At 33.0% G+C, this 13,095-nt stretch overlaps 3 protein-coding genes across 4 annotated transcripts; 1 reads left to right on the top strand and 2 right to left on the bottom strand.

Annotated features, from left to right (window-relative positions):
* The first annotated feature begins 4,323 nt into the window (after window positions 1-4,323).
* Window positions 4,324-5,864, top strand: LOC136417975 (E3 ubiquitin-protein ligase RNF220-like). Its single transcript, XM_066403849.1, has one exon. The coding sequence runs from the start codon at window positions 4,681-4,683 to the stop codon at window positions 5,683-5,685; it is 1,005 nt and encodes a 334-aa protein (XP_066259946.1). The 5' UTR covers window positions 4,324-4,680; the 3' UTR covers window positions 5,686-5,864.
* Window positions 5,865-5,942: 78 nt separating this feature from the next.
* Window positions 5,943-8,377, bottom strand: LOC136417974 (uncharacterized). Its single transcript, XM_066403848.1, has 5 exons — window positions 7,794-8,377; window positions 7,630-7,729; window positions 7,449-7,573; window positions 7,121-7,371; window positions 5,943-6,423 (listed from the first exon to the last, which is right to left on the bottom strand). Exons 1-5 carry the CDS (start codon window positions 8,289-8,291, stop codon window positions 6,303-6,305), a joined length of 1,095 nt encoding a protein of 364 aa, XP_066259945.1. The 5' UTR covers window positions 8,292-8,377; the 3' UTR covers window positions 5,943-6,302.
* Window positions 8,378-8,587: 210 nt separating this feature from the next.
* Window positions 8,588-11,308, bottom strand: por (Protein-serine O-palmitoleoyltransferase por). 2 transcript variants are annotated; one of them, XM_066403836.1, is made up of 7 exons: window positions 11,148-11,308; window positions 10,935-11,092; window positions 10,631-10,874; window positions 9,691-9,910; window positions 9,528-9,634; window positions 9,208-9,437; window positions 8,588-9,143 (listed from the first exon to the last, which is right to left on the bottom strand). In XM_066403836.1, the coding sequence occupies exons 1-7, from the start codon at window positions 11,189-11,191 to the stop codon at window positions 8,740-8,742; spliced, it is 1,407 nt and encodes a 468-aa protein (XP_066259933.1). In that variant the 5' UTR covers window positions 11,192-11,308; the 3' UTR covers window positions 8,588-8,739. The 2 variants fall into 2 exon arrangements, with proteins under 2 accessions (XP_066259933.1, XP_066259934.1); XM_066403837.1 differs by lacking the exon at window positions 11,148-11,308 and having other exon boundaries at window positions 10,631-10,884; window positions 10,935-11,061.
* Between the last annotated feature and the right edge of the window lie 1,787 nt (window positions 11,309-13,095).

The following is a 13,095-nucleotide window of genomic DNA, read 5'->3' as shown; positions in this document are numbered from 1 at the left end:
TATAGAATATATGCAAACATTATGCAATAAGTAACGTAAAGTTACCTAGAAGTTACTTTAATACTTTTTTGCTTAAAATGGGTTAAATAAGTTTAAAAAAAGAATAACATGTTTTTAATTTAATTTCTACTTAATAATCTAACAGAAAAACATTATCGCTGCTGTCGCTATTTTCTTTGATACTGATAACTAAGGCTCTCAGAATGTATTCCCTTTCGCACCACTGATTAATAATTTTGTCAGTATGTACGACTGTTTTTTTCCAAATTTCAGAAGTTACTGTTGAAAGTGCTTTATGCTACATACATATTATATTAAGACAATCGATTTCCGTATTACCATCTCGAACAACTTGTCATTTATAGTAATTTTTCGCAATACCCTATATTTTTTTCAATCACATTAAAAATGCAACGATACAGTGAAAATCTTAAAACCGTATGCCTATATTTTCAGCTAGATCGTCAAGAACGTATTTTTTTTTTTGGAGTTTTATTCCTATAATATAAATTTTTAAGAAGCCAATAACACTGTTTTTAACTTTGATGTCTACGTAATGACGTCTAAAAGTTCACTTTTAAGCATATTTGTTTAAATATCCGATATTTTGTGTAAAATTCCCGAAAATATTTGTCAACGCTGCATCAGGTTGGCTCGAAAACGGGGTAACTAGACACAAATCACATTGCAACAAACAAAGATAAAGCTGTATTTGTTGGTTGACAACAATTCCTTCTCATTTGTGACGTCAGTCTGCTTTTATAATAAGCGGACTTTAGGTACGTCTGGACCTACACCATATACTTTAATCTAAAAACGATACATTAACATTAGATTTTGAGGTTTTCCATCATTTTCATAATGACCATGATGTAGGGCACTCACCGCTAATACGAATAATATGCCTGACTTCAGTCTCCTGCACTACATGCTTTAGGAGCAGATTGCTGCAACAAAGGGGTAGCTATTTTTGTTAACTTTTGCGAAATAAAATTAAAACGCTCGAGTAAGAATAATACATTGTGAGATTATGGGGTATAGAAATAAAAGAATCTAAGACAGATCGTTTCTGTTAGAACTCTAATTTCTTTATTACAGTCAGAAGGCACGTGTTAACGGTCAAAAGATCTGTAACGAACTAACTACTAAAAGCTCACACTTTTACCACCCATCAGTATTAAAAGGGTCAAACATTGCAACCATTCTCTTGATTTATTGTCCTGGTCATCTGGTCTTTACATGGGTGAAAATACTAACTTCAAGAAACAAAAGACCCAAAAACCCATACTTTCTTCTTTCTTCTGTTTTAAGAAAAGGAGTCATAAATTGAACAAACTTGACTCTTACAGACAATAAATTTGAGAACATAAAGACTATTGAATTTTGGACGTGAACACTTGTATCAGAAATCCAACATACATATATTCAGAATAATTGGGATTGAGATAAAGTAATAAATATAAATGATATGGGTAAATTTCCTTTTGGACACCTTCCCCCTCCGTTTGAAATGTTTATAAATTAAAAGGCATTTTCTTATTTCCCAAAAATTAACAGAAATTAAATTGCCCTTCGTCCTGCTTGCAGTCTGGCCCTCAAGTCTCCATTCTATTGTGTGATTCCATATTTTATAGCAAAACCTACTAGAGTATATTAAAAGAGCGGCTCCCATTTATATTTCTACATCGACGTGAGTTTTCAAAGAGGATGTGAGCATATTTGTTTTTTTTACGACCTTCTACGAAAATAAACATAAACGGATATAGCAATCGAGAAAACAAGTGCTAACATACATGTCCCTCAGGTTTCAAGCGCAGTTCAGTCTGTTGCTCGTCATTGTAGAAAATGGGTTAATGTTGAAGGTTGTCAATTCGAACAACTATTGTAAATTGAACAATAAAAATACATTTTATTGAGTTCTAATAATAATTTAAATTTATTTTCGCAATTTTGGACGGATTAACGAATATTTAATTTTTATTTCGATCCGATTAAGATTGCTCAAATGCCTCCCTAAAATATACTGCTGGACAAAACATCCCAACAAGCTGACAACAGTTTTAGGAAACAATAATATAAAACTTTTTTGTTTTTTAACATAATTATATTAGAAAAAGATTAGGAAAAATTGAAAAATATGCTTACTTTAATGCATATAAATAATATACATAAAAAGTGTATAGAATAATTATAAATAAATATAAAAATAAATATGAAGTTAAGTTTATTGAGATTTTTTTGTTCAGTAGTGTAGTTAGTTGAGAGGATTCGCCGGTCAATTAAAAATAACGTTAAATTAGTGTGCATTTGTTGGTGCATTTGCAAATGACAGGAAAACGTTTCTAAATTTATTTTTTTTTTTAATTAAGTTTCTAAATTGAACAAGGAATTTAAAACACAGGACACCGAAAATCAGTGGCGCCCCACAAAAAGTTTGGGATAGTAAAATGAAACTTGACCCTCGAAAAAGGAATACCCAATAAATTTCCACAGCGACTTGTCAAATCAAACCATGTGGATTCTAAATAGTAGTGCACCTGCATAATTTCAAATTGATATATCAAAAACTTAGGCAGCTGTGAAATAATTTTTTTTTTAATTGGAAACTTTAACACCCTGTATTTCGGTAACGAAGCTTCAAAACGTACAAGTTCATATGATCTTTTCTCACAATTTTTCCGAGTTCTATCGTCTGTTAAATTTTCCCGATTAAAACCTGAAACATCCTGTATAAAGAGTGCGTTAGTAAATTATATACGAACATTCCGCGAGTTTACAAAATAGCGAAAAGATGTTAATTCTTTCAGTAATGATATTAAATAATATGTCACAAAATGCCAAAAGTGTCATCTTTCGTTAGCCCTTATCAAATTGGTTTTTCAAAGAAAAGAACATTTTTGTAATTTTCATTTTTCTTTCATATAAACCATCGTCATGGGAAAAATAGTATGCGTGATTACCGCCTACGCCTGTGGCTCGTCCGCACTGCGCAACATTTAACGCTTGGGTCGGTTCAAAAAAGTAGAATAAGGTTCATATAACTGCAGATTACGAACTGCGAATTCTGTTCCTATTGGTCAGTTTAGAAATAAATTTAAGATTTTGCGAATTTACAAACCAATTAAAGTCAGTTAAATATTTTATTTTAAAAAATCGGATCTCTAGAACCGAAAAGTGCGCTCACTACCAAAATTTTTCATTTTTTTAAAAATTTTCATTTTCATTTTAAACCACAATTATTTCACTAGGTATTTACTAGTCAAATAACGTACATGAACCGTTTCAGCATGTACACGCAGTAAATTTTACATAACACATTTTGAAAGAGAAATTATGTGCAACAAATATGTAGGTATTTTTAGGGCAAGGCCGTGGACCCAGTGATCCACAGAATTCTTTGAATAGTTCATTGTATTTTCCTCTAATATAACTATCAGTTATAGTAGATATCTTTGCTGATATTTTATTAAGCACGCAACAATTATGTTGCCTATTATCCTTTTTTATGGCGTCGGCTCTGTTTTTGCCCACTATAGCTGTCTTGGGGGCTACCTTCATTTACTAATTGACAAGGGCTCATAAAACGCACTTTTTGAGTGTCTTGTCGAAAAATCAAGAAAATGCTTTATTGTGTGGACAGCTGTTAACCAAAAATGACCCGAAAAATCTTTAGCTTTAAGTTTAATTACGAAGGAATAAGAAATGCCAGTTACGTTTTTCTCAACTAAAATGCCAATATAAGATTTGTTTTCTATGAAATTGCTTTGATATCAGAATAAAAGAAAATGTGCAGATTCTGGCAAAACTTTCACTTTTTAAGTGGTACTGCTGTCACTTTGATAGAAAGAACCTCGAGAATCGACGAGTCTAACGCACCCTTAGATTGAACCACGTCAGAGCTGTGTCTAGATGGCGTCACTAGTTTCCCGCCGAAATGTGGAGGTTTGAGCCAAAATTGTAGTTGTAGATTTAAACAAAATTTAAACAGGACCTCCGATTTTAAAAGGTTTATGGTGTCGACAATGTTAAAAAAAAAACTCCCAAAATTATCAAACACATCCAAAAGCATTTGGCTTGGGCGATCAACCGTCCTAGTAAAAAATGTTTCAACTAATTTCGACAACTAATAAAGATAAATTTTCTATGGCCATATAATGTTTACTTAAAAATATGAGTGGTGAAATAGAAAACACCACACGGGTTCGAAATGCCCTGGTTCTAACGTTTCAGAGTGACACTGTGACAGACCACAGCTCAAAACTGCTGCGATATGATTCTGACAAGACTCGACAACCTCGACACTCGGGGATACCGAACACGCCCTTTGTTACCTGGTTCGAAGTTGACGTGATAGGAACAAACAAACAAATCTTTGAATTTTGAATATGGAATTCAATTCATTTTGCATTTTAAACAATCAAGAAAAGTTCAAAACCAAACAGTTCAATTTGTTATGATCGTTGGCATTTTATTTCAATTTATAACATTAATCGAAAATTTGTAATTAATCGAGCATTTGGACTAGTGAGTAACCTGCTACTTAGACATGTAAATAAACGTCTTGAATCTGAGTAAAATCTAAAAACATCTCGCAAATTGGACAATTATAATGAATATTTACTGTAGGGATCCTTTTTAAATGCTCTGGCACAAATCTACTCAGTTTTATCAGTGGGAAAAATGGAAATCTTTCTGGAAAAAGAAGTACCTAGTGGTAGTTCCAATTGTGATGAAGGAGGAAGGGGCTGTCGTATGAAGAAGAAACAAGTAGACCCAACTTGCTGTCCTGTGTGTAGTGTTACTTTGCGACAAACAGAGGTGGACTCTCATTTAAGTGTAGAAATAGAAAAACTCAATAAACTTCCCTCATCAAAGATCAAAGTGAATGGTAAAAGTACCCCATCATGTTCAAGCAATGGGAGCCCATCAAGCAGCACAGTTGATCCTAGAAAACATTGGGAAACATATCATAAAGTAAAGAACAATCGACAGAACAGGTTAAGGACAAAAACTAGGAAAAGGAGAGCTGAAGATTCGATTTGCCCCATTTGTAACAAAGAAACTCCAGAAGATTTAACTCTCCATGTTGAACTATGTCTTAGAAGATCTGAAGAAAATTCGGCTGATCAAGAAGATGAGAATATTGACATAGAGTCATTTGAAGAATACGAATGGGCTGGACAAAGCAGAGTTCGTGCAACAACTCTTTTACAAGGAGGAGTATCTCATTTAGGTCAGCAGCTTCAAAATGTTGATGATGATGAAGATTTAAATGTAGATGGAGATGGAGAAATATATGGAATCCCACAATACTCTGAGCGAGACATAATTTTACCTTGTGAGGAAGCAGCTGAGGATTTAGCACTACGCAAGGCAGTGATAGGAACAGAGCCCAATCGTATAAGCCCCACTGAGAATGAGATTTCAGTAAAGGACTGTAAAGGAGATCCAGTGTTAGAGGTACTTAAAAATAGAATAAGAGAACTAGAAGCAAGGCTTGAAACAAAAGATGAAATTTACAAATGCTTAATTTGTATGGAAAGGTACAAAACTCCAGTCATTTCAGTATGTTGCTGGCATGTGCATTGTGAACAGTGTTGGCTTCAGACTTTAGGTGCAAAAAAACTGTGCCCTCAATGTAATATGATTACATCATCTGCTGATTTGAGAAAAATATATATGTAAATTGTAACTACTTTTATTTTGTATCTCTTAGAATATTAAGTTTTGGGTAACTTATACTACCCTTAGGTAGTGCGTGTAAAACCAGAGATAAAGGCTTACTGTCCAAAAATCAGATAGTGGAGAGAATAAACAGTTGACTTTTTTGTTGTTTTATACAGAATATAGATATTTTGTATTAACTGGTCTGTTTTTACCTTTTGCTTGGAAAAAAAATGACATAACGCTTGCATAAATGTGTTTAATCTGACAAGAATACTGCTATTAATTCATTTTACCTCCACGCCTAATATCACTAAAATTACATAACTAGAAAAATTAATTTATACCTACTAACCTAATAATACACGATATACCGATCTACGATACAATACTGTATCCTACCTAAGCATATAAAACTATATGTAATATCACAGGTGCGCTCTACTATTTTAAATTATAAATTAAGTAAAGACAAAAAAAACATAGACTCAAAATTATTTTTGACCTAATCACATTAAAAGGATTTATCTATTAATTTCAGCAGTGATATTAGTTCATGGATAAATGAGTATAATATTCACTACCATATTATAAAAAATGCCTTTTTATCATTACAATGATATTTAGGAATGCCAAAATTAATGTCCATAATCTATTTGTTCTTTCAAAGAGGACTTAAGGGCATTGAGGAATATCTTTCGACCGTAGTCCGAAAACACTTGGTACGGATCGCTTTTTGCAACTTTCTTAAACCGATCGCTAAAATTAAAAAGGGTTGAATTAGCCCTCTTATTATTTGAAACAATAAATATGCATACATAGAAAATACACAAAGTGTCCGGGAATTCCTTTGCCTTCAGGGTCTACTTCCTTAAGATACATTTTTTGTCAGAGTTATTCTCCTTTTCAATTACACCTAACGCCAAGTCTTCTTGGACTCCCAGTTTTTAACATTATTAAATGAGATTGATTGTAACAAAGAATTGATAATTTTCAGAGTTTATTCAATTTTCGAAATTATGCATTTTTTTTTCGTAAAGACCTAGATCTAGTAGGTATATCTGAAATGTTAATATACATCAATATTCAGACTCTCTAACATTCACTTAAAATCAGTTATTTTAGCTGAACAAATAATAGATGTTTAAAAAAATCTTTTCGGAAGAGTATTGCAAAGGAGGATTACAAAGCACCACCGTCTTAGGAAAAATATTACTCTAAAAATTGCCATAATCGCTTCGCATGTCTCATGATGGAAAACTCTGAGAGCTGGGAAGAGAAAAAAACTGAAACCGTAACACCTGCTGTGTCTAAAAAATGGACGGTTCGCGGACGTACGTTCTTGTGAACTTTTTTCATCACTCAATTATTTGATGCTCTGAGTTTAGCAAAGGAATTTTTGGATCCCCTGTATATGTAAGTAAAAGGAAGTTAGATTTTTAATATATGTACTTACAAATCCCTTTTCAGTTTTTCACTTTCCTTCAAAAAAATCGTGTTCATGTCAATAACATTGCAATTCAAATATGGATCTGATGCATAATCCAATATCGCCCTATTAAATATATCCATTCTCGTTTCAAAGCACTGGTAATTGGGTAATTTAGGCGACGGTATTAATGTGACCAGTGTCAGGCGGATATTCTTTTTCTTCAGCTCTTTAACGAGTTCCCGTAGATCCATTATCATTGCGCTAATACTTTTTCCCTGAAATTTAAACACGTAATGTATAGGTAGTTATCATCATTATGTAGTTCATTTGTTTTAAATGAAATTTAATTCACCTCCAGCAAGTCTTGAAATCCAATCATCACTACAACTCGAGGCGCTAAAATCTCAGCATGGCGGACCTTTTCTGTAAGACCTGCAATAGTCTGTCCCACGCAACATAATCCAGTTTTCTTCAGACCTGCATAAGTATATCTTGTAGATGACAATATCGAATTGAAAATGTCAGTGAATTACCTTTATCAGGAACATAATAACCCATTTTGGTGTCGGCAATGTCTACAAAAAAATCGTCTCCTAATGCTTGGTGTTTGTAGAAAAGCGGTAACATAGATTCCTGCAATGTGTGTATATGTTTTATTAAAATAGATTTATCTTACATCTCCTGTAAGCAACATTACCAATTGCTCAAATTTTTTCTCGCTGTCCGAAGTGGAGACGTTTTTAATAGATGTGTGAACAAAAAAGTCGTTAGGTAGAGTTTCACATTCTGATCGTTTCATCATTTTAAAGGGTGGTTGATGATCGTAACATTTTCCATAGCTATCCATAGCGTCGCTTTTTCTTTTAAGTCCATCGAATTTATTTTGACGATGGTGAGAGCGCTTCTGCTTCACCACCAATTCTTTAATATGCCCGGATTTAGGACTGTATTCTATAAGCACCTCCTTACGCACGTGATTTCTCACCAGGTATATATAGGGCAGAGTTATCAACCATGACTTCAACGATTCCGCTCCAAATCGTTTCCACGGTATTGAAAACCCACAGTACTCAAGAAACTCATCTTCCACTTCATCGAGAGGTAAACCATCGTTACCGTATAAGCAAATAATAGATATAATAATTTTGGCTATTTGCTGTTCTTCCATAGAAATTTGTTCACCAATAATGCCCATTTTGGAAACAGATTTTTAACAGCAAATGCTTTCATGAACACAATACGAATAGAAAACTGATACGAGCCGTTGGTACTCTCGCCCATGTGCTGGATTTTTTCTGGTATTTGATAGCGGCAAAAACGATCTAAGTTTCGCCCCAGGATGTTTTTATTTGTAGTGATTCGAATAATTCATGACCCCGCGATCTATCAGTCGTTTAAATCAAAACTGTTAATATGGATTTTAATATAATTTATATGTAATTTACAAGCAGTAGTGGGCTATGCTGTAAAAGTACACAATATAAGAATACCTTTACATGTCCATATAATTTATTGTAAAAAAATTAAGAAATATAGTAAAAATAATACTGATTAAAAATAATATCACAAGTTATAAGAGATTTCAAATCTTCTGGCACATATCAGCATATTTCTCAATAGGTTCAACAATTTAAATAAATCGTTTATTTGATAATTATAAAATTGATAAACATAATCCACAAGCTGAAAAAATTCAAGTCCTGCCATTTTTTATAAATACCGACTTGATCGGTTGATTCGTCCATTATTACCCCTACAAAAATGAGATGAAAAACACTGAAAACTGAAAAAACAAATAAACATAGTCTACAAACAATATTATCTCTTTTAATTTGATGATGACATGAATTGCAAGACCGAACTCTGACGCATATATCAAAAGCTTGTGCTATGTAATCCCTAAGTGACATCTGTAAATACGAAAAAATTCCTAAACTAATCAGTACTGTAGAAACTTTTAACTCAAAACCGTGAAACAGCGATGATATGATAAAAGTTAATAGGAAGGCCAAAAACCTTCCCGCTCGTATCCATTTCCTGTAGACATCTGAAAACAAATTTAATTTCTTCCCTTCTAAACATCAAAAAAGGTCTAAAGCAATAACACTTACATTTCTTTAAAAATTCATGCATTGGCTTATTCCAGTTAACGACCACTAGAGCAAGAGATGTGGGAAACTCAATGCTCATAAAGTCTGTTATGGGAAAATGCCAATACTTCTCATCAAAATGGAAGTTTAGATTCTTCCACCCAGCTGCTAACATGGTTGTTTCAGAAAGGTAACAGATGAAATAATGACCCGCTCTAAATGATAACGCCTCTTTGTAGCTTTTGAGTAAACTACAACAAATACACCTTTTCATGCCTGACTCAGTAAGTAGCTGCACTACACAAGTATATACTAATATTAATAGAGGCCTCACAACTTACATCACAGCATTTTCTGATATGAGATAATTCGACCAGCAATTAGATACTGTCAAGAAAAAGAGACAAAGCAACGCAGATTTAATCACTCCACAAATCCAATAAATGTTCTGAAAATATAATTATATGTTTTTTGGTTTAATAACAATAATATTGATAATAAAACCTTTTCAGTTGGAAACTTTGCCTGCATCAAATAGTGCTCAAAACTTATCCATGGGCCAAATAATATATTTCCACCACAAAACATGTACCCACAATATTGTATGAAGTTAGGGAAACTTTGCAGTGGTAAATCAGCCACTGTTGAAATAAGTTTCATGGAAAAAACCATCATTATGCCTCGGATTTCCAGCCACGTTTCCTTTTCAAGGAGTACATATTGACTGTAATATAAAGAATATTTACAGTTGACCTTCAACCTCTGTTACTATTACTATCCCTAGTACTACTAGTAATACTTAATGAAAGAGTGCTCATTTAATACTTGGAAATGAGAACTTGTTTATGAGGCTATAGGTAATGTACATTTTAGTATGTGATAATAACCAACCTGTATTACCTTGAAATAATATTGTACTGTGACATTCATTAAAGTGCTATTTAACATTTAAAAAAATTACTCTTTTCAAACTAAAATTTACAAGGGAAACTGAACCCGTCATCAAATTTGTTGTTAGACTTTAGCTGTCAAATGCGACAGATACGACGCCATCTTTAACTTTTTTTATTAGTGACATTTTAATATAAAGAAAGGATCTTGTTCAAAAAGAGAGGATTTTAACACCAAAACAACATACATTCTTTTGGAATACCAAAAAAAATTATTTGAAAGAGAAAACTCAAAATCAAACACTCTAAATCTCTTGACCATGATTTCACAACTGTCAAAAGAGAGTGACTATGTACAATAACAATGTTCTCTGATTCAACTAAACTATCAGCCAACTGCTTAGTCTATAGTCTGCAGAAACACTAAATGTTTTAAAATGTGCCCCTTTTTATAGCCCCAAAAAATGCCTTGCTTAAATCATACAGCTCAATTATAAGAAACAGTGATAATGTTAAATGAACACCCATATATAAAAATAGGAGTTAACACTCACAACAAAAGAAATGTGGCTATTAGAGCATATTGAACAACAGGAACATGGATTCGATTTTTTAAATTTGAGATATCTTGTTCAAAATGACCTCTTAATATTGAAAACCTATAGTACTTCACTATCGCATAAGATAACAGAACAGAAGCAAATACCACTATAAGGCCTGTATTTGACTGAACTGTTGTTAGCAGCATGTATATCCCAAATGATGATGAGAGACTGTGAAACAGTGTTTCTGGAAGTTCTAAAATACACTTGTATAAAATACATCTTGTGAATATTCTAATATCATTTTGATGTGTACCAAGAGAAGTTAATAATCCAAAGGCTGCATTTAGAAGGATCAATCTGTTAACAGAACTGTAAATACTTTGAATGGATTCCACAACACAGTTTTCCCAGACGTCATGGAAAGTTTCCTCGAAATTATCTTCATAGCCATTGTTATAGGCATCCAGAGAACTACAAAACATTAATTGGGAAAATATTGTTTTATACTAAAAAATTGTAAAATTACCTATCTTGCTGATAGCGGTAGAGACTTCCTATATGTTCCTCCATATCGCCTTTTTACATATGTACCTAATTTTATTTTACGAGGAAAATTTGTTCGGGTTTATTACTACTTTTTGCAACTTGAACGCAGTTAATTACTTAAGGTTAATTTACATTTTTGTTTACTCTGTGGGTAACCTAAACAAAAAATCGAAACAATTTTTATACATAAACCAAAACATTGAAAAACCCAAAGTAAACAAAAACATATCAAGTGAATTGAATTAATTCATTTAATTAAATTCTTCTTCTTCTTCTTGCTACAAGGGCTAACGTCCAGCAAGGTTAGAAAGCGAGACACTCGAGCGATATAGGTATTTTCAGATTTTTCACAGATTGAACATTTCTGGGACCCTATTGTATAGAGACGTGAGATAAAAATAAAATTACGATGTTGTTAAAAATCCCATTTTCACTTTGACATGTCCCTGTAGCATCGAGCCTCAGTCCAAATAGGTTTGTTTGATCATTTATTATGTACACTTGACAGTTTCACTACAGAAGCACGTGGCTAATTTTGAAATTAAGTCGTCGATTCCAGGTAGCAGTTGCAAAACCACACGGACGACTTTAACGAGATGCGCCGCACCCAGATTTCAGCTGCGCAGAGCTCGCTCTCTCTACGTTCTGCAACCAACCTCTCAGCTCTTCGTGACTAGTGCTGTTGTAATGTAATGTATTGTAAAACGGGTTCGTTAAGTAATTATAGTACGTTTGTAGTAAACTTCGTTAAGTCTATTTTGCTTTTTAGTGAGCACTTAAGAACAAGACACCACAAATGTAATAATATGTATATTGTTCGACTATCATTGAAACAACAGTTTACCAAATGAGACGACGTTGAGTTTGGTAATGGATTATACATATAATGGCTTCAAAACGCATACGCCATTGTTACTGTGAGGCCTATAATAATTGATTCCGACAACTTTGAAAACTTGCTAGTGCTAGAACATGAATTAGATATGTGAATTTAGGTTGGTTTATATGCGTGTGTGCATTCACCACTAGATCAAGATATGTTATAGAAATAAAAAATTAAGATACATTAAATCGTTTAAACAAATAAAACATAACTTAAGTGGAAAAAATAAATCCACAACATTCTCTTCAGCATTTATAAACAAAAAAACAGTTATGAACAATTTATAAACAAAAGCCTCAAGATTTGGAAGAATTGAGAAGAGGAGTTACAGCTACATGTAGGTAAATTCAAGTAGAAGTTTTTGTGAATGATAGAGTGGAAAACAGATTTATTACTGTTTAGAAAATAATGTAGAGTATTTTGAACACTTAAATCATTAATAAGCAATACAGTTTTCGACAATACAGTTGATACCTCAGCTTGTTTACGGTTTGGACACGATTTTTCGAAAACCTCTCAACAAAAGAAAGATACATTTGGAAAAGTGATTTGAAACACTTTTCAAATAATGTATAGCTCAACCACTCGTCCCAAATAAAATTTGAGTGGTTGTTTCCAAACCCGCTAAAGGATGCATGCAATTTAATAGAAAACCGACTTAAAGAATGTCTCCCTTGAAAATAAAATCGACGTGTACATTTAAATATTTTCTACAAAAACCGAAATATCGAGGGTGATTCGTTCTCAAATTGACACGCTGTATGAATGTAAGTATCCGTTACGAATTTATAACATTTAAACTACCATGTTTCCTAAACTTATGGACTGAACACCATATATTCTTATATTTTCTTGAACCACTTTAGAAGAAGAATCTAAGTATTCAAAAATATACATAGTGCCACTGTAAAACACGACTGCATGTGGTTACCCTGTATACAGTGCATTTCAAATTCGACCCTCACTATTTGGATCTCGGAAACTAGAGGAGCTATGAAGAAGCTTAAATAGGGGCAAAATTGCACAATTTTCGATTGACCAAATG

The sequence above is a fragment of the Euwallacea similis genome, chromosome 31 (assembly GCF_039881205.1).
Source record: "Euwallacea similis isolate ESF13 chromosome 31, ESF131.1, whole genome shotgun sequence".
Taxonomy (NCBI): Eukaryota; Metazoa; Arthropoda; class Insecta; order Coleoptera; family Curculionidae; genus Euwallacea; species Euwallacea similis.
Note: the sequence above shows the minus strand (reverse complement) of the source record. Positions and strands in the feature narration are given on the sequence as shown.

Excerpts from the sequence above, each read along its gene's own strand:
- LOC136417975 (XM_066403849.1), top strand. The coding sequence starts at position 4,681 with ATGGAAATCTTTCTGGAAAAAGAAGTACCTAGTGGTAGTTCCAATTGT.
- LOC136417974 (XM_066403848.1), bottom strand. The coding sequence starts at position 8,291 with ATGGGCATTATTGGTGAACAAATTTCTATGGAAGAACAGCAAATAGCC. Across the intron at positions 7,730-7,793 it reads AGAAAAAATTTGAGCAATTG|GAATCTATGTTACCGCTTTT; the intron begins GTAATGTTGCTT and ends CACACATTGCAG. Across the intron at positions 7,574-7,629 it reads TTATTATGTTCCTGATAAAG|GTCTGAAGAAAACTGGATTA; the intron begins GTAATTCACTGA and ends ATACTTATGCAG.
- por (XM_066403836.1), bottom strand. The coding sequence starts at position 11,191 with ATGGAGGAACATATAGGAAGTCTCTACCGCTATCAGCAAGATAG. Across the intron at positions 9,911-10,630 it reads ATAGCCACATTTCTTTTGTT|TCAATATGTACTCCTTGAAA; the intron begins GTGAGTGTTAAC and ends TTTATATTACAG. Across the intron at positions 9,635-9,690 it reads CAAAGTTTCCAACTGAAAAG|AACATTTATTGGATTTGTGG; the intron begins GTTTTATTATCA and ends TTATATTTTCAG.